This window comes from Cynocephalus volans, chromosome 3 (assembly GCF_027409185.1).
Source record: "Cynocephalus volans isolate mCynVol1 chromosome 3, mCynVol1.pri, whole genome shotgun sequence".
Lineage (NCBI taxonomy): Eukaryota > Metazoa > Chordata > Mammalia > Dermoptera > Cynocephalidae > Cynocephalus > Cynocephalus volans.
In genome coordinates this window covers 135,574,614-135,596,229 of record NC_084462.1, presented here as the reverse complement: position 1 = coordinate 135,596,229, position 21,616 = coordinate 135,574,614, and the positions used below count along the sequence as shown (strand labels likewise).

Here is a 21,616-nt window from a genome sequence, read left to right as displayed (position 1 = left end):
TGCCAAAGATTTCCAACTTCATTGTCCATATAAAGCGTCTGTTAAGCAATCACAAGACAGCAGTTTGTCTGTCTTGGTTGCTTCATTGCTTCCACATATCAACTTTCTAGAGAGTACATATAACATTTTATTTGATCTGACTGTCCATGGCATGTTTATAACAGAAGAAGCACAGAAGACTGTAACTATTTAGGGTTATAAATGACAAAACCACATGCTTTATCTTCAACAGGAAGGCTTAAATCAAAAGGCAACTAGATCTTAAACGCAGCTGGTTGCTCCTCTGAATGCCATGTCACAATGTTCATCGAGGGTAGGTTTTATAGACTTTTCTGACACCTTCCATGAAGTGCCTTGTCACCACGTCTGTAGCCCAAACCACTGCTTCAATGTTTGTTTACTCTGTTTTATTAGGGTAGCTTCATTTTGTTTATACACTAACTTTTTTCATTTCTCCAAGGAACCATCTCAAAGTGATTTTCCAGATGCTGAATAACTAAGCACATTTTAGCTACTGTCCACAAAGGTCAGCTTGTTTACTGGCATTTGATTGTTAGAACAGGAAGTTTGTGTTGCATCTTGTGTTCTTAATGAAATCCGACAACAGAGGACTGAACGCATTAGTCTCAGAACAGGAGGCCTAAGGATGGCAAAGACCCAAGGGTCAATTATTGAATTAATTGATAAAAATCTAAGAGCTTGGAGGTCCCACTTTTTCTTTCGGGAAAAGGTTTCATTCATATATGCAAAAATCTGTAAGAAGCAAAGGGGGAAAATAATGTTAGTTCTACATTGCAGCAGTGGACAGGCTTAAATCCTATTTAATTTCTTGAGATTTAAAAGCAAAATCATGTTTTGTGTGTGGTAGTGGTGGTGGGGGGGAGGAGTAGAAAGTCTCACCTTTCTCCCGTATGTAATTCATAACATGCTGAATGTATTTCTTTCCCTTGAACTCAATGAAAGCATGTTTTCTGTGGATTATAATTGACACTAACATCTTGGGCAATGTCCCGGGTCTTGTTATTGTGAATGGAGGGAAATAAATACACTTTTATTTAAAAGAATTAGAATCTTTTAATAACATAAATAATAATAATGAAAATATTAGTAGCTACCATTTATTAATAACGTAATATATGTATCATGAATTGTACCTGCTTTATTTCTACTTCTTACAAAAACTCTGAAACATAAGTATTGTCTCCTTTTAACAGATGAGAAAGTGAACTTCAGGAAAGTTAATAGCATGTTACATTTACTTCCAAATACTTAATCTGATTTAACTTCACAATTCAGCGACAGAGCCCCATCAGTGGGAATATGGATTCCGGCCATTGGGCTGCCTGGGTCTGAATCTTAGCTCAGTATATAGTTTTGGGACCAACAGCAAGAAAACTAACTTACATACCTCAGTTTCTACATCTTTAAAATGGGTGATGATAATAACATACGTACTTCATAGGGGTTTTCTAGGAGGAAAGAAGCAATATGCATAAGCTACTAGAACAGTGTTCACACCATGCGTGCTCCCCGATGTTAGTTATTCTTACCTCCATTTTACCAATGAGGACACTGAGGTGTAGAAAACTTAAGTGCCCAAGTACTGGTCAGTGGCAGAGTTAGGACACAAGTTCCAACCCTCTTGTGGCCAGTGCAGTGCTCACTGTGTACAACATCCAGGCTTGAATTAGAGCAAAGGTCTTCAAAACAGTGTCCTAAACACTGGAGGGAGAGCTGACGGCTCTTTCCACATGGATCAATGTTTTCAAACTGATGTACTAGCTCTCATCTGATTCCTTAGATATTTAAAGAGCAACACAATTTTTTGGTCAGATTGAAAGGAATGGAAGTACATGCTTGATAAACACCAAACACTTCCATATAGCTTATAGGAAAGAGAAAAACAAATGTAGATCACAGCTAGTCATTTTAAATAATTTCTTTATAATGCACCACGGGCTTTCTTACCAATGGTAGTCTGTGGGTTAGGGAGCTATCCCTTCTTTCCTCCCCTCTCCGGAAGGAGTAACAGTTCATCTCCTTTTCCCTCGTACTTACTCTGCAGGCATCTGGCAAATGGATATACAAAGCACATTGCAGAGAGGGTGAAGGGTAGTCATCTTTGATTTGCTTATGTTAGGACAACAGCAGGAAGGTCTGGCAGCCATAGGTGTTTATGCCAGAGAATCTTGGCATAGGGACTGGAGAAAAGATTTGGCAGATGAGTAAGGAAAAAGAAGAATGATGGTGGGTTTCCCAGATTACAGAGAGAAGAGGAAAGTTAGGTGGGAATATGCAATGGAGCAATAGTTTTCTTGTCAGTTGAACTATTTTGGACGAGAAATATACAGTGTGGTGTATTAAGTGAGTGATTTTAGAGGTTAGAAGTTCAAGATAACGGTGGACATAAGTCTGATAGATTAAAATTAGTCTCTACACACACAACAGGTGTGTGCATAGTAATCTGAGCACTCTGTGGTAGAAAATGTCTGTCGCTGAGTTCCTGATCTAGTTGAGCAAGTGAACGTGATGATACTGAGCAGGCCAGCCCATGCGGGCAGTGTAAAAAGGACTCAGCATTTTGGTGTCACAGTCACACATGGAGATAAGTCAGGTTTTCAGTAGAGAATGACCCACACCATAGTTCCTGATCTCTTCAGAGCGTGACAGAGTAATGAGAAGTGAAAAATGGTTTTAGTGGATGAAGCAATTCTGTACTGTTTCCTTTCCTTTTCATCCACTAGGCTGGGTAATTTTTAGAATTGCTTAAAATTTGCATTTCAGGAGGTGGCCAGTATTTTGAGGAGACAATTCCTTCTTTTACACTTGGAAAAGAGACAGACTTAGCGACACTTGAAGTTTTTGGTATAAGTTTTGTCTTCTACCTCCCCATATTTTCCCTTTGGTTTTTGTCCTGGTTTTATGGGTCTTGGGTTTTTTTAAAAATTACAGTAAAATATACATGACATAAAATTGGCCATTTTAGCTATTTTCAAGTGTACCATTTAGTGGTATTAAGTACATATACATTGTTGTGCATTGTTCATGTTTTTAATTTTAACATCGTGTGTATTGTTCATGTTTTTAATTTTCTGTACATTACAATATCTTCAAAACTTTTCAGGCTGGGAAGAGACTGCCCCTCCTGGGGACAGCTAATTCTTAAAGATGGCAAAGGGCTCAGCGGGGAACCTGTCTTTGTTATCCATACATATTAACCAATCCAGCACCATCCTCCTCTATCAGGCCCACACACTCAGGACATAATATGACTTTGCATTAAGCATCCCAAGGCCAGGTATCAGGCAGCTAGGGACACCTCCTATAGCTTGGGGCCCGTGGAAATTATGCAGACTAGCCAATCCTAAACTGTTTACCTTGCCCTGCCTTTCCTAGGAAACTCCAGCAAAGAGTGACCCAGGCTTTTCTCTCCCTACTGCTCTTCTGCGTCCCGACCGATGCTGGTGCTTTCCCATGGGGCCCTGCCTGGTGTGTTGTGTCTTTGAGGTCCTGAGCCTCTCCTGTGTTTCCTCTTGTGAATGTGCTTCACTGACTATAACATAAAAGAACACAGAATAGTGACCATCCCCACCATCATCTCCAGGAATGTTTTTCATCGTCCCAAACTGAAACTCTGTACCCATGAAATAATAACTCCACATTCGCCTCTCCCTGCAGCCGATCCTGGGTTTTCAATTAAAGGCTGACACAAGGGATATAAAGCAATTAATTAATAATGTGTCAGTGGTATTCTGGAATTCTGCTTCAGAGGCTAGTAGAATTTATACATGTTTTTGCATACACTGCTAATATATTTGCTATGCAAAAAACACCAAGTGCTAATCTAAACGAATCAAGAGAGTTTTAATTCCTTAGGGCAGGCTCTCTCTGAAGGGCTTGGCTAAGAGTGTAGGAGCTTGTTGTCACACAAAGTGGCATGGTTGAGAATTAATGTTATTCTAGTGTTGTCTTGTATAGAAGCCGCCTCCCATGGAAAACATCTTGGCACAGAACAGGTACTGTTTGTTTGAGCTACTTCCTATCTTTAACACAATTACAAAGTGGGTTCAGAATTTTAGAGCAAATGAGGAATTTACTTGGCTGATCATTGGAATCACCTGAGGAGCTTTAAAAATATTGATGTCTCGCTTCCTCCCTCAGAGACTCTAACTTAATTAGGCCGGGCTCAGACATGAGTGTCAGGGTTTTTAAAAGCCCCCCACGTGGTTCTAATGTGCAGCCAAGGCTGGGAACCACCGCTTTAGAACCTTACCTAAAACCTGAAATAGTTCAAAAGTATTCACTTATTATGCTCAAAAACAAAAGTCCCACTTAGGCCTGGTCAATCAAACAAATGATTTTGAACTTCCAGAATTCATTTCCTGATCATTAACATACAATCTGATTTTCCTTTGGAAATTGAATCCCATGGAGATGACAGCTAATGTTTATTAGACACCTACTGTGTGTTAGGCATGTTGCTAAGCAATTTATAAATCTTATTCTGTTTAATTCTTGCACAAACCTACAGAGTATTATTATTCTCGTTTTACAGAGGAGGAAACCAAGGCTTAGAAGATTAGTTATCTTCCCCAAGATCACACTCTCAATAAGTAGGGAAACCATGGAGTCAAGCTGAAGCAGTGGGACACCAAACTTTACTTTTAGCCACTACATACTCTGCTTCCATCTGTATAAAAAGCCCATGTTGTAAAGTTTCACATGAAATTCACAACTGGCTGGCTGAATTATGGGTTTGTAGGCGACTTCTCTTCAAAGGTGTGACAAAGGTTGATGAATATCACTACTCCTGTTTATGGACTGAAAATCTGTGGCTGTTCCTAAGTAGCTAGTTGGCTTTCCTGGGGCTTCTTTTTCCTTCATACTTTCCCACAGCTAAATTGCAGGCGTAGATTGTTATATGTTTATCTGCCTTTTAAAAGACATTAGGGTGTTCTGGCTATAGGCTCTGCCTAATTCATTCTTTTTAAAAAAACTTTTTTGGGGGAGATTACTTTCCAAATGTATGGTGCTTTAAAGAAACTCTTTCCCCCAGATCACAGGTGCTTTGTGGTGGAGGAAAACAGAGGCCTATTTCCCTTCAGAAGGAAAAACTGGGGCATGGGTATGGTTCCAGGACTAGAGTAGCTTTCCTTTGTGCTTCTCAGAATTGAAATAAAGATGAGCCAACAAAAATAGTAAGGATTAGAGCTCTGAGCCGATATATTCCAGGATGATGGCTCTTAACCCTTTGAGAAAATGATGGACTCTATGAACCATCTACCTAGGACTCATATAAACACAACATTTTCCATATGATTTCCATGAAAAAGATCCACATAGTCTCTATGGAGCATAGGTTAAAAACCCTGGTCTAAAGGAAGTTTCAGCCTTCCCTAAATGTACTTTCCCTATCCCTGGGCCCTTCCAATAACATATATGAAGGGTTCATAAGTCTAGTATTCTGTTACGACCAATTTTAGGCAGCAAAATATTCTCAGAAAAATGGAGCTTGGTATAACCTTAAGGATATAAACTGAGGCACAGCAGACTCAAGCGCTAGATAAGGATGGGAAGTGGTGGTCAGAAACTTCAAAATAGTGGACAGCCAACCAACTGGGTCTTAAGCCTCCAGTTGGAATGAGACCTGTTGATTGCCTTCCTGAAACACTATGTCTCACCATTTCTATTTAAAAACAAACAAAAAAAACAAAACCCTAATACTCTGGTGGGCTCTTGACTTGCCAAAGAAGAAATGCTACCCACAAAAGTTGTTTTTCTTTAAGCTGAGGACCTGGTCTAAACCATCTGAAACAGCAGTGAGGTTCCACTTGACCAAGTGTGTAGACATAACACACAAATTCTCTTTTGAGAAAAGGGCTTTGGTTCTTGCTGTCTAAAATTTAAAAACTAGTATAATTGTGTCTTTATTCACATCGCCATTTCAAAAAATCACACGGCAAAGGAAAAGGTGTCGAGTGAAAAGACTCATATAGAGGAACTTTCTCTTAAAAGTTAAAAAGGTAACGTGTATTAAGACCATCTCAACAATTCCCAAACACATCATTACTGATGCTTGAATGATAGAGAGCCCTCTAGTTGTTCATGGACATTAACTTAAAATATCACCAGGCAAAGTTCTTTGTGGTTATGCATAGATACTTCTGGATTTCTCTTTCATCCCTACAGAATTATTTTATTTTGTATACATTTAGTTGGCCAATTTCATACCAATTTTTCAACCCCCATTCATGTTACATTTTATATTGAGTACCAAGAATAAACAGGAAATTCCAGTACTGTTTACTTGAGTTTGCTCTGGATTGCAGAAATCAGATTTCCACTAATCAGATTTACCTAGAAATTATAATCCTTTAGAATTTCTAACGATGAAGACATTTTTAGAATGAATCAATGGTTCTATGCTTGAGATTTTCGAATGGAATAAAATGCATACACACTTTATCCTAATGGCATGTGGAAAAGTTTTAAATGACCAGAAGCTATCCACAATTAGTAAAGTGGTCAAAAAGTGGCTTGATATGGGTTGGAAATTAAGACATAAACAGTATCAGAGGCAAGAATGAAAGTCTCATATATTTCCTGTGTTCTGTTCCATTTCAGGAAGAAAAGTTACTTTCTATCTCTGTGAAGTGATGACAACGGCTGATTAACATAAGGAGGAATTTATTAATTTATACAGTATCCCTTTAGTGAATAAATAGTTTGGAATATGTTGCTGGTCACATGCATGATTTCATATTGAACGGCCAAAATAATGTCATTTCCCAAATACCACATGCTTTTTTTTTTTTTTTTTTTTGTCTCTTAAGAAATGTTTTATGTGTACCAATGGAAGATTTTATGTGAGGGGTAACCTAGTTATTTCTTAATTTAGACCAACATTTACATTAGTCAATCTCCTAAAATCTTGGTCTCAGCTTTTTATATCATAGGTCTGTGGGGAAGGAAAAGAGAACCGCAAACTTGGCCCCACCTCGGCCCCCTTGTGCTGACCTGGAAAAAAAAGGTCTTCGTTGTTTCATTTTTAAAGCTGACAATTAAGAGGCAACGTGGTCAAGCTATTTGTAACATCTTCACAATTCTCTTACGAAATTTTGGATTCATCTTCTCATATGTTACCCCTGAAATGAGTATGTTCTCTTCAATAGTACTGTGGTTAAGTTCATAGGCTCAGTGGTTAAACTTCCTAGCTTTGAATCCCAGCTCCACCACCCACTAGCTGTGGTGTGTACCCAGGGTAAGCTATTTGCCTCATCTATACAATGGGAATTTTAGTACAATCTGTTTTATAGGTTGCTGTGAAGATAATGCATTGATGTATGTACAAATTAGCACTCAAAAATGTTAGCCATTTTGGTGTTGATAATAATGATATATGCAGTTAAACTGGACTTCATTTCAGGGCGCTGGGCATCTTTTACATTTTGATAGCTTCACTTCCCAAACTTTGGAAGCCCTAGCTGGCAAACTTGGAGGAAGCAGTAATTCCAGCCTGCCCACACCCTAGGACAACAGCTGACATTAGTAGTTCCAGGTTTCCTAATTCCTCCACCCCTTCCTCTCCCCACTACTGGACTGCTATAGAATAGACTGGAGTCCCAGTGAGAATAGCTGTGAATTCTCCTCCTAGTTGACCTGTGGTTTGGTTTACTTTTGAGAAACACAGAAAGCAGCTCTATTATCCTGAGAAAAGAATGAGCAGAATTAGGGTGGATTACTACTATTTCCTGAGATACAAGAATGAAAATTCATTGGAATATCTCACTAATAATTATTTCATATTGATTACATTTTGAATTGATAATGTTTTGGATATATTAAGTTAAATATATAATTAAAATTAAATTTATCTTTTTTTTTTTTTTTACTTTTTTTTATGTGGCTACTAGAAAATTTATACTTCCACATGAGCTCACATTTGTGTCTCACATTGTATTTCTATTAAACAATGTGCACTTGTTAGAGAAATAAGAGAATTTCTGAAGACAACTACTAGCCTTTGCTTTATCTAATAGTGCACCCTTTTAGGACATGTGAGCACAATTCCTTATTAAGACATGACACGATACGTCAAGTTTCTGTTTTGTGTCTAGTAGATTATCTATGGTTTATCTGGACATGGCGTCATGGTAGTCCCATGGCAGGCAGTCAGTTTGGCTGGCTTTCTAATTATGTTCATACTAGCATTTTTGTCCTGCTCATTGGGAATCTTTGCCATGACTATACGCAGAGGCAAACCTAGAAAATATTTGCAGATAGTGTCAATGCTAAGAGGTGGCCTGGGGGAGCTAAAGCCTCCTTATGATTTTCCTCTGGCCCTCCTAAGCCATATACAGGCAATCTAAATAAAAACCCAGCTTCAAAGCAAGCCTCCTACTACCCTAACTCCTTCTAACCAGAACTCTAGCTCTAAGCCCCTTCCATTTGGCAACTCAGGAGCTGCCCCTGGCCAAATAACGGCAGTGATAGTGCTCTCATGATTAAATGCAAATTTATGTGAAAACAGGGCAACCTGTTGAAAATCACTGTCTTTATTTTTAAAAATACTGTTTATGCAGGGGGTCAGTCATGGCCAGAGGGGAAACCTGCCTCATCTCCTCACCTCGGGTGTATGGTCAGCCTGAGCCCATTCCCAGGCTATTTAAGCTGGAGGTGAGGGATATTTTTATATATACACTCTCAAATAAAACTCCAAGAACCAACATCTTAGTTCCCAACAGCCTAAGACAGGTACTCCTCAACATTTCTGTTGCACGAACTCTCCTGCTCAAGGCGGAGTGGGAGCTGCAGTCCTAAGTCCTATAGTCCTAAGCAGGCACTTTGACATACTCCATCTCATTCCCCTAAAGTGTAACTGACCAACTTAACAGCTTCTGCCCTGACAGCATGTGGTGGAGAGGACAAAGGGGACCAGGAAGAAGAGAACATAGCTGAAAAAAAAAAAGGGGGGGGGAGTTCATTGGGGTGGGGAAATCATATCCAGGCTTTTAGGACCCTGTGTCCTTTCCCCGTCCTGAAGACGAGCAGAAGAAGATAATGGAAGCAGTGATGGAGGTGGAAGGAGGATAATGTTACTTCTTCCCCAGCTTCTACAGGCCATCTGCTGATGCCAGGCACTGTCCATCCTTTTCTTTTCTACAAGACTGTGGCAGGTGGGAGTCACTGCCAACTGGTTATTCCCTGCAGGGTCAGTTTTGTTTTTCTGTAGATTAGGAAGTGGAGTTGCCCAAACTCCCAGTTCCTAGCCCTCTGTAAGAGGCCAGCACAATTTTCAGGCAATCCCATGTTCTGCTACCACACTACACCTTAGGAGGCTCAAACTCACGGCATCTTAGAGCTAACTGCTGAGGTTGCCCCAAAGCAGGGCAGCACCCATGCCAGAACCTGGGCTCCCGTCCTGCAGTTCCCCAGGCAGCCCACTCTCCCTCCCTGAGATGGATCAAACATTTCTGCATGTGGCTTTGTCCTCATAAAATGCATAAGCTTATAAGATGAAGAGCACCTGTATGTATTTCTGACAGTGACATCAAGAGGATATCTTGTAAGAGGTTACAAATGCCTCCACTGGAGAGATCTCAAAAGCTTAGCAAGGGTTCCTCCAAGCAATTGTCCTTTCTTCTGATTATCACTATGGATGTATGAGTTTTCATGACTACAAAGTTATACTCAAATATATAAATTGGGAAACCTACAAACTAGATGTTTCTTAAACTTTTAGGACAACTTATGAATGCTCTAAACTGCACCAGTTTCCCTTCTCATCCAGGGCCATTTTCTCCTTTTGGCAGCTAGCCAGTACAGGGATCCGAAGCCTTGACCCTGGTGTTATAAGGCAGCACTCTAACCAACTTTGCTAAATGGTCAGCCTATTGGGAACATTGTCAGTGGCAGCCAGAATGCTGCGGGTTGGGCACTACATTTTGCCCTGGCAGAAACAGAAGGCAAAAGCATGGAGAACTAGCACCAGTGGGTGGGAGGTACAGCGCTGCAAACTGAGTCAGGTCAAGAATAATCAGGTCGTAACAATGAAAAACATCTTAGGGTGGAAGGGGCTGCCTCCTCCTCAGTTACTAAGCCCAGCCAGTCAACAGCGGGAAAGGGACAATGTCCAGGGGCTTTTGGCTGTAGGATGGAGGGCTGAGCTGGCTTAGCAGAGGGCCAAGGCTCCCTTTCAGGGGGACTGCATTACTCTGTGAGAAACACTGGCATGGCGACGCGCATACGCCAGCACCGGGGGGAGGAAGGAAGTGGGGTAAAGGTGACACGCTAGACGGGGAGGCTGTAGATCTTTACAAACTGGAACATATTTTTTTACAAGCTGCAAAAAGTTTCCAACTTGTGGGCCGAGCCCGTGGCGCCCTCGGGAGAGTGTGGCGCTGGGAGCGCAGCGACGCTCCCGTCGCGGGTTCGGATCCTATGTAGGAATGGCCGGTGCACTCACTGGCTGAGTGCCAGTCACGGAAAAGACAAAAAAAAAAAAAAAAAAAAAAAAAAAAAAAAAAAAGTTTCCAACTTGTAAGAATACGTAGGGCGGTGGGAAGGGTGGGGTGAGAGAGGAGAGTGTGAGAAGGCCGCGCAGATCTGGGCTGTGGAAGCGGAGCGAGTAACTTACTGTGAAAGGCAAGGAGCAGACGGCGAAGGTGATGGTCATAATGGCCAGGAGGATGAGGTGGTCCGTCTCCTCAGCCATGCACACCCCTCTCCTGCGGGCCCCGAGGCCGCCCTTGCCTCTGTCCGAGGAGGGTGTGCAGCGGCTTCTCCTGCCTCGGCGGTGCATGCGGATGAGGTTGACGATGACACTGAAGTTGCAGGCGAGCACCGCGACGATGAGCAGCAGCAGCAGGGTGGCGTAGAGCTGCAGGTAAGCGGTGCGTCCTTGCCGGATGAAGCACCACGTCCCGGGGCAGTACTGGACGTACTGCCCATAGTCCAGCAGCGGCAGGGAGCAAAAGAGCAGGGAGGCGGCATAGATGGCAGGCAGCACGACCAGGCCCCTGCGGTGCGTGACGTGGCGCTGGTAGAAGTAGGGGTGCCCGAGGGATAGGTAGCGCTCCAGGGCCATGGCGAAGAGCATAAGCATGGTGGCCAGGCTGAAGAAGGTCATGGTGAAAGCGAAGTAGGTGCACGCGCGGCTCTCGGGCGCCAGTGCCACCAGGGTCTGGTTCCGTGCATACGAAGCCAGCACCACGGGGCTGATGAGGCAGGTCCCGAGCAGGTCGGTGAACACCAGCTCGGTCACAAGCACGTGGAACAAGGAGATGGAGTTCTTGCGGCCGGCGCTGCGCCCCGCGTCCCCCCGCCAGCGGCGCGCCAGCAGGGCCAGAGCTATGAGGTTCCCCAGCACCCCGGCCGAGAACATCACGGAGCTGATGGCTGGGCTTTCGCCCGAGGGGAGCCACTGTCGAGTCTCGCAGTCCTCGAGCCGCGAGCCATTGGGGCCATTGCCCATAGTGGGGTGCCTGAAGGAGAGATGCGCCCTCCTCTCCGGGTCTATACCTGGGAGGAGGAGGGTCTGAGAGCCAAAGGGCTCCAAGACCCAGAGGGAAAAGGGGAGGGACCAAAATCCAGAGCCCCTTTCCGGCCCCCGGCGCGCGCCGAGGACAGGCTGGTCCCCAGTCTCTCGCCGCGAGCCGAGTCGCAGCTCGGCTGCAGCATCCGGGCGGCGCCCCAGGCTGCTTTGCCGATTCGCGTCCCCCGGGGCTGCGAGCCGGAGTGGAAGGGAGCCGGAGTGGAAGGGAGCCTCCACCGCCGCCCCCGCGCGCTGTCCAGGGCGGGCCCAGGAGTGGCGTGCAGGCCGTCCAAGTGCCAGAGCCCGCAGGCTGCCGGGGAGGCGGGACACGTCACAGTCGCGGGGGCGCTGCGAGCCCTTGGGGCGCGCGGGCGGGACCGGAGAGGAGGAGGTCGGAGTACCGGCTGGGCGCGGCGCTGGGCAGGGGCGCGCGGACTGCCCGCGCCTGGGAGCGCCTGCGACGACGGGAGCGGTCTTCCTCGATCCCTGGGGGTCGGGAGCTCGGAGCCCCACAGCCATCTGGCCTCGCCTAGAAAGCGTTTAGCTCTAGCAGAGGGCGGGGAGCGAGTGCGGGGCTCTTGCGGGGTCTGCGCAGAATGCACAGAAGGTCGCGGCAGCAAGGAAAGCAAAGCGACTTACCTACCGCAACGGAGAGTTTAGGCGGACCCAGTCCTGTGAGAAGTGGAGAACAAGGCAGCAACACACCCCAAAGACAGCTTGAAGTACGACCAAAATGCCTCAGGAAAAAAAAAAAGAAAATTCTCGGGAAGGTACACTAGGAGGGCAGGACGAAAATTGTGAGGAGGTGAGAAGCAATGGGCATCCGGAACCAAACCACGCCCGCCACAGAGCAGCAACGCACCGCTTGCTTTGATTCGGCTACTAGCATTTCTCCCTTTCCTATGTCAACACCATAACGGACAACCACTTGTTTAAGCAACCATTTTAAAAAGTAAGAAAAAAAGGAATGTTCGTAATTTGTGTAGAATTGTTTTTGTGGACACAGCTTGAAAACCACTGCACATCATTCGACTCAGGCTCAGACTTGTAAGAAAATGTTGATATGTTGTTCAGCCGTTAATCTTTTCATGTTTAGTTAACCCCACGGGGGCCCAGCGGGAAAGGCCCATTCCTGGTAAAGTGTATTGCTTAAGTGGCCACTTTCAGACTGCAGCTGACAAAAATGGTTGCCTAGCTACCTATGTCATAATTGCAGAGGCATGAAAATGGGCTGATGTTTAAAACAGATCCAGTTGACAGACAACATGGGTAATTATATTTTATACGAAAAGTCATATTCATTTGGGGAAGGCAGGAGGACTGGGAAGTGGAAGGAACTGCACAGGGAACTGGCAAGGAAAAAGTCATCATGGTGTAGGAAAGAAAGATTGCCTGCTGAAGAGCACACCTTGCTGCGGCATGCTTCTTCTCCACGAATATTTTAGCTCTCCTTGGTGATCCTGGCCTGGCGACTGGAGTACAGAGAAGGTTCCTAGTAGGGCAAGCATAATTTACTGGGTCACTTGCAAAGCCTACAGGCTGTACCTCAATTCTTAAACTTTGCATGGCATGGATTCCTATGGGTGGGGATCTTAAGCCCTACAGTGTTTCTTCCAGGCTGTAAACTACAAATCAGTAACACCTTATCACTAACCTTTGCCACCCATCTCTGACTACTCTCCCACCCCAACCTCCCCACACCTCACCCCAAGCAATGGGGAAACTTCATATGAATCAAAAGTGTTTCTCAAGAGGAAAACACTATGGGTCTGGTTCACAGCATAATTGTGCACTGCACTTTTACTATTAAATAGGGGGTTTTTGATTCATGGAATTTTCATAGTGCTTGTTTTCTAAATGATTTTATACCTTGTCTGTTTTCAAACACCTCCACCCCCCTCAACAAAAACCTACTACTGAAGCTTTCCTATGTGCTTGCCTCTAGCTTTCCTTTAGATGGATACCTGATGGCAGGCCTGCCCCTGACTTTTACGGGTACCAGAGTAAGAGTGCAATTGGAGATCCTCACCCCAGACCCTTCCCTACTTCTCCTCCTAACCTCTACCCCCTAATCTCCTGAACCATGAGGAGACTTGCATAGAAGTATGTGGAAAACCTAGTTCCTCATAACCAAGTTCTGTACAAATACCTTCACCAAAAACCATCCCTGGGCCTGGAGATATACACCCTAAGCATGTAGCTGACTCTTGGGTGTGTGGACCTGGGGAAGATGCCTGCATAATGCCTCGGAAGTGAGTTCTGGGCCAACATTTGAGCAGGGAATTCCATGATCTCAGGTACCTGGAAGGTGGTCTAGAATTGAGGGGCATGGGGCATGGGTGAGTAGTGCCTCCTGGACCTAAGGATGCCTCACTTGTGGGAAGGTATGTGACAAGAGGAATACCAGAGTAGGTCCCTATATGTCTTGGGCCTATCAATTTCTCTACTGTGTTGTTCAGCTTTACTTGCTGCCAAATATTCAAATTACTCCTTTCACTTGTTTTCAATATTGGGACGGAGGAATACATATATGTGTGCGGAACACAGATGAACTGCTAAACCAAATACACACAGACACGCACACACACTCCCTCCCTTGGTTTAGCAGTTCTGCTGTGTTCCGTGTTGGCTAGATGTCTGACTGCAAGGGTTGATTTGTTTGCCATCCCTAGTTCTTCAACTGGACCATCAGATTTGTTCAAGGCCAAGTCTCGTTTTATCTTATTAGTCAGTTCCCCCCAATTTTGAAGTTTAAAAAGTGCTTCTTCCCATTTCTAATTTTAGTGCAATTTCGGTTCACATAGAGTGCAGAGCTTCTCAACCGAAACCAGATTAACATCCTAAATTCTAGAATTGAGCCATTGGGCTTTGCTAATTTTTTAGTTCTGTCTTTGGGGCCATTGTATTTGGGGAACACTATGTGATCATTAATTTTTGTGTCAATTTGACTGGGCCATGTGATGCCCAGATAGCTGGTTACACATTATCTCGGGGTATGTCTGTGAGGGTGTTTCTGGAAGAGATTAATATTCAATTTGGTGGATGAAGTAAAGCAGATGGCCTTTCTCAATGTGGGTGGGCCTCATCTAATCCATTGGGGCCTTAATAGAACTAAAGGATGGAGGAAGGTTGCATTCACTGTCTGTTTTACTGCTTGACTTGGGGCATTGATCTTCTCCTGCTCTTGGTGCTCCTGGTTCTCAGGCCTTTCGATTTGGGCTGGAATCTACATCACTGGCCGTTCAGCTTCCAACTACATCACTGTCTACTGGGTCTTGAGCTTGTACACGGCAGATTGTACGACTTCTCAGCCTCCGTAATTGCATGAGCCAATACTTTATAATAAATATCTATCTCTGTATCACTATATGTCTACATGTATATCTGTATCTATCCTATTCATTATATTTCCCTGGAGAACCCCGACTAATACACATTACTTAAAGTCTAAAGTTCATAGTTTTCATTTATGTTTACATAAACTCAGAGAAGTACTATGGAAGGCAAGTTACTTACTGTAGGTCATTTTTCAAGAGAAAGCAAAGATAAACACGAAGGAAAAGCGAACTGCATGGGGAGAAAGCCAACATTCATTCTTGCTCATAGTTCTATTTATGTTGCTTGCCTCTTTCAAAAGACAAATTTAGATTTGTGTTTTATGATTCCTATGCACATATAAATACATTTTTTTCTAAAATTGTGTTCATATAACACCATCTGTGTTCTGTGGTATCCTAAACAAGGATTACACCACTTCATTGTAGAAACAGAAGCCACTAAAAAGGAGAGAGGGGATTTATTGGAAGGACACAGTGACAGTCTACCACCCACAGGGCATCTGTTTTTCCTTAAGTTCAGAGGCTGCAGGTTGGTGGTGCTACCAGCATCCAGGCTCTATCTGTACTCCAGCCCTGTCATTCTCAGTATGCTTTGGCTTTGTGTATATATGCTGTTTCCCAACTAGTTACCAGCTGCTGCCTGCATCAGTCAGGACTCAACCAGAGAAACAGAATCACTATGAGGGATGAAGAATGTGGAACTTATTAGGCTCCAGGCCTGCATTGTCCAATATGGTAGCCACTAGCCACATCTGCCTATTTAAATTGAGATTAACTAAAATTAAATAAGAGTAAAAATTTAGTTTCTCTGTTGCACTAGATACATTTCAAGTGCTCAATAGCTACATGTGGGCAGTTCATATATAACACTTCCATCATCACAGAGGTTCTATTGCACAGTGCTGCCTTAGACCTTACACAGTATGGGAGCTGGTGGAGGAGTCTTTGTTTCTTTTATCAGGAAAGCAAAGGGCTTTCTAGAAGCATCCCAGTAGACTTCCCTTCATGTTTCATTAGCCAGAATTTGGTAATATTACCACCTCTTAAATAAATTATGATACACACCTATGCAATGGAATATACAGTCATGAAAAAGGATGTGTAATGATAATGATCGTTATCACATATTGAGTTAAAAGTATATATATTATGCCATTAATATAAGTTATATGCATAAGTTTTTCCATAGAGCAGCATGTAGAAGGATGCTCAACAAAATATTAATGGTAATTTCTCTGGGTCGTACTTTATATTCATAAATTGAAAACCCTAGGCTTTCGAAACTCTTCAGCCAATAATTGACACCTATATTCTTTAAGTTCTGTTACATTGTCCTTTCTCTGAGACAGTAAGCATAGAACACACTAGCTGCTGCTAAAACTGGGGAAAGGTCTGGAGTATCAGGAAGTACTCAGTAAAAAATACATAGGTTAATATGCCAAATTGTTATCCAGCTACATTTGCACTCATGTAGGGGTGTGTGTGTATCCAAGGCTTGGTGGGACTTACTACAACTTCACAGGATTGTTTGAGAAACAATATGATAATGCCTTTACAAAGCCCTGAGTCAATAAGTGCTTTATAAGTAGATGAAAGAGTGCAACTCTCTTGTCCTCAGACAGGAAATATCAGAAAGGCAAATATCTACAACACTGCTTATTAGCACCAGGAGTTAGAGCAAATGCGTCACTCCATTAATGTTAGGAAGGCAAATTTCCTGTGATTCTAATTTCCTTTTTAAGACAGATAATACAATTTAATCATGAAGATTCTCTTTTCTTAGAAAGGATTGCTTTCAAGCACAGAACCAACCATACAGTAGCAAAGCACATATAACACAAAAGCAAGGCTATGGTCACTTAACTTATTTGTAGAAAGTAACAACTCATAAAAATTCTGAAAAGTAGAAGGAAAAGAAAAAGTCACCCATGAATTGTCCCTACAAAATAGTCACTCAACATTTTGATGATTTCCTTCCATTTATCTTCTATGCATTGTTTTCTTTTTGTTTCCATAGTTGTGATAATATTGGATAAAAAATTTCATGTACTGCTTTTCAAAAACTTAACATTATAATAAATAGCTTATACTGCACATATGCATTAAAGGCCTTCAGATATGTATGTCTTGAGGCATAGAAATTGCATTTTTAGAAATCTTTCATCCATTTATTTATTCACTCAACTATTTATTAAAGCATATATCTACTGAGGCAGCACGTATAGTTTTAAGGGCATGGGCTCTGGAGTCAGACTGCTATGAATTCAAATTTTAGTTCTATATTTAGCTAGTTACCTCACCTCTATGTGCCTCAATTTCTTCATCTGTAATTGAGGGATGATAGCAAGACCAACCTCATAGGCTGCAGCTGAACTTGGAGCCTGGCCCATAGGAAGCATTCAGCATGTGTCAACTATTTCAACATTGAGCACATGTACTAGGCCTTTAGTAACGCTGACATGATCCCTGCCCTAATCAAGCTTATAATCAGATGATAATAATAATGAAAAGACTACTGTTATTAAGTTCCCCCAAACTGTTAAAGGCTTCATACACATTATCTCATTAATCTTTGTAACAATTCTATGGGAAGGGCTGGAGATATTCCTCATTTTACAGATGAGGAAACTGATGCTGGAAGGATAAGTTCTCAAAGTTGTACGTATAAACAAGTCCTTTCAGTATTGTTTATAATATGTCAGTGCTGTGAATTAGCTAATGGTCAGTCAAAAGGAGGTTATATAAATACATTACACGTATCTGTTCAATGGAATATTATGCAACGGTTTAAAAATACAGCTCTGCATTTATTGACATGGATAGATACCTTACAATGTTAAATGAATGAAATGACTCATGAAACACTATGTATAATGTGGTTTAATTTTTTTAAACACTTGTACCAAGATATATGGCTAGTGGACTTTTCATTTAAAAATAAATTCCAGTATGAAGTCCACCCTGTTACCTCTCTTAATAAATATTAAATACACTTATTAAAATTCAACCTATTAAAGGATTGATGTTCAATTTTAAAACAATGAATTATCATTTTAATAAATAATAAATATTTAATACTTACCATATTAGTTACCTATTTCTGTGTAACAAACCACTCCAAAATTTAATAGCTTAAAACAGTCATTTTATTTTTTCATGATTAGTGGGTCAGTAATACTGGGTTGGACTCAGCTAGAAAGTTCTTGTGCTGGTCTTGGATGAGATCATTCCTGTGGCTGCAGTCACCTGGTGGCTCAACTGGGGAGTGGTTTGTCTAGGAGGCCTCAGCCAGCAATGCTTGGCTCATTTCCCAGCAGGTTAGCCTGACCTGACTCCAGTGGTGGTGCAGTGTTCCAACAAGGCAAAAGTGGAAGCTGGAAGGCCCAGATAGGGAGTTTCACACCATCACTCCCACCACATGGGTTAGTCAAAGGCAGTCCCAAGGCCAGCCTGGATAAAAGGAGCAGGAAAATAGACTCCACTTCCTGGTGGGAGTAGTGTACACGCAGGGACAGAGGAATTGTTGCAGTCATTTTTGCAAACAGTCTGCCATTCCTACTATGCCATACGTATTATAATTATTATATTAACACAATAGCTTTATTTTCTTTAATATTAAAACAAAAAGTATTATCTACAGAAAATTCTACTTCTGAACCATTTATCATACTTTTGAGTTCCTGATTTATTCTTCACTGTTAGAAAGAAGCTATCACTGACATAATTAAAAAGGGTGTGAAAAAGAAGTTGGCCTATGCCCTGGAGATTTGACCAGTCCTCTTCTGTTGCCTGCCCCCATCACCCGACACATAGTGTCACCAACAAGGAAATACCAAATCCCCACTATCCCTTCTGCATTTCCACTTTTCCTTCTGTCTTTTATCCAGTATCCTCACATCAAATCCAGAAGTAGGAGGAAAAGCACTGACTTAAGAAAGACTGATAAAAATGGGATTCATTTTTATTATGTGGGGATATATAGACATATTCTATAATTTGCCTTGATATTAAATATTGTCGCATAGGGTGTGTTTTGTTATAGTGATAATTATGTGTTAAAAGGGGAACTCCTCAAGGCCATTACTGATTTGTATGTTTTCTTTTTCCACAGCCCTTTTTGCCTTCTAGCTTACCATATAATTTAGTTATTGATTGTTTTTTCCTTGTTAACTGTTTCCACCATCTAGAATATAAGTTCCCAGAGGGCAAGGATCTTTGCCTTTTTAATTCATTGACATACCCCAAAGATTAGAACAGTGTGTGGCATAGAGTAAGTGCTCAATAAACTTGTGTTGAGTGAGTGCAAGAGGGAGTGGTGGGCTGGGCCAGTGCTGCCGGGAGGTCAACAAGATGGGTGCAGATAACTGGCCCTGACTTTCACTGGATGTACCAACACTGATGACCCTGCCCAGAGCTCTGTTGGTAGAGTGGTAGGGACAAAAACCTGATTAAAGAGGGTCTAGGGGAGAGAGTGGGGTGAGAACCAAAGGTGAGAAAGTAAAGATAGGAATACAGACAACAATATGGAAGAGTCTGAATAGCTTTGAAGGGTGCAGAGAAATTTAGTGGTAGTTGGAGGGCTGTGGAGTCAAGAGAAGTTTTCTTTTTAAGATGGATACTAGCATATGGATTGAAATCATCCTGCAGAAAGGGAGAAAAAGATGATAAAAAAGAGAAAAACCAGTTATTGCCAGTGCAAACACCTTGAAAATTTGAGAGGAGAAGGATTTAGGGCACAAGGAGGGAGTGGGGTGTCATAAGGAGAAGCAGGCATGTCCTTCCATTGAAGCTGGATGTAAGTCAGTGTAAGTGGGCACAGTTGCACATAGGTTGGTGGAATTGGTGGCAGAGGATAAGGAGGTTGTTGAAGAAAGAAAGAAGAGGCAATGTTGTTGATTTCAAATAGAAATAGTGTATTACCTCCTGGATTAGAAAAGTGCATTCACTAGGAAAGTGTGGTTGTTTATATCTCTATTAGGAGAAGCTGTGATGGAACTTGGCATTGATAAAGACAACATGCTACACTTCCCCTTACCCTGGTTTCTTATCCATTGTTCTCAATCTCAGTGAAAGGCCTCATTGCCCACACCGTTGCCCAAGACAGAAACCTGGAATCATCTTAACTCTTTCCTCTTACGTGGCCTTTACATCTAAATAATAACCAAATCCTGTTGGTGATTATTTCTAAACACTTTTCAGATCTGTCCACTTCTCTCTATCCCCATTTCCACTTTTTTAGACCTGGTTACTTGAGTTACTGCAGCTTAGGTTCCTCACTGGGTTTCCAGACTCTAGTTCTGTTCACTTCTGTTAAATTTTATACAAGATGGCCCAAGTGATCACTCCAAAAAGGAGATCTAATCATCACATTCCTGTGCTTACAGCTGTTCAGTGGCTCCCTATTGCATTCAGGTGAAAGTCTAAATTCGTTAATTTGGCATATAAGACTCTTCATGGCCTGGCTCCTGCCGATTTCTCCCTGAGGACAAGGACAATAGAAGACACAACAGCAATAAAATTTTGAAAATTGGAAAGAAAGTGGACAACAAATTACTGAATTGGCAGATCAGAGGTAAATACCTTTTATGAGCATGAATTAAGCTGAAAATTTAAAAGTAGAAAGTTTTTTATATTAGGCAAAACATAAACAGATACTTAGTATAAGAGTATTGCCTAAGTTAATGTCAGGGAAGAACATTACATATAATATTAAGCATAAATTGGGGACTGAGATAATGCCCAAAGGAAGAAGTATTATCTGTAAAATTTAAGTTAAAAACTATGTACAAATTGGGAGGCCAGCAACTGTCCAAATAAGGAAGAATTGGAACATCAAAAAGAATGGGCTTCTGGTCAAGATGGCAGAATAGATGGTCTCCAGAGTCACTCTCTCCCACAAATCAACCAATTAACAACTATTAAAAAGCAATGACAGCCAAGCTGGGGCCACTAGAGCTCAGGGGCAGAGGAGGAGAGATCTACGGAGTTCATGAAGTCAGGAGAAGCCACAATGAGAGAAAGAAAGGACCACTCCCACCATTTTGAATCCTGGCTACTTCCAGGCTGGAGCTGGTGAGCACATGGAGCAGCAGCTGGCAAAAGCCACAGCTGTGCCCTTTGTATGAAGTTGCTTGGAGGCGGCAGAGGAGAAGAGGGCCTTGGTGGCCCCCAGACCAGCAAAACTACTAATAGGATTCCCATGGACACACATAGAAGCAAGGAGCAACAACGGAAAAAAGGAGCCACTCGGAGGCCAGTGTGTCATTGTAAGGGACCAGCACATGGCCCATCCCATGGGAACTGCTTGGAGTGTGGGCAGTGGGGAAGACGGGCCCACCAGAGGAACACTGGGGCACAGCATGGACAGCTGATCTGCCCTCCAGTCAGCACAGAACCACTCAGTGGAGACTGGTCAGGAATATAGAACTGCATGGGGTGCAGTTTGCTGAAAGACTCAGGTCCAGACCAGAGTTTCCACACAACCCAGGTGCACCAGACCTCACAAGAGTCAGAAGTAACTATAAAGTCAACCACTAAAACCTGAGCTGCACAAAAAGCCTTCCCCAGGGAATCAGCAGCAAAGCAGCAGTTTAGCTCAACTATGGGGCTCAAGTGCTGGTCCCCACAGGAAGTTCCTCCATTTTAGAAATAAGTAAAGGGCAAATTAGTTCCAGTACAGAGTTTAAGTGGTAGGAACAGCAAATAACCCAAAATAGAACCGAAAGAAAAAACAAAATACCTACAG

General features: G+C 42.6%; 1 protein-coding gene across 1 annotated transcript; it reads right to left on the bottom strand.

Annotated features, from left to right (window-relative positions):
- Window positions 1–511: 511 nt before the first annotated feature.
- On the bottom strand, window positions 512–11,473 carry PTGER2 (prostaglandin E receptor 2). Its single transcript, XM_063092113.1, is given in 3 exon segments — window positions 512–555; window positions 558–753; window positions 10,637–11,473. Coding segments are annotated over 3 exon segments (1,077 nt in total).
- Window positions 11,474–21,616: the final 10,143 nt, after the last annotated feature.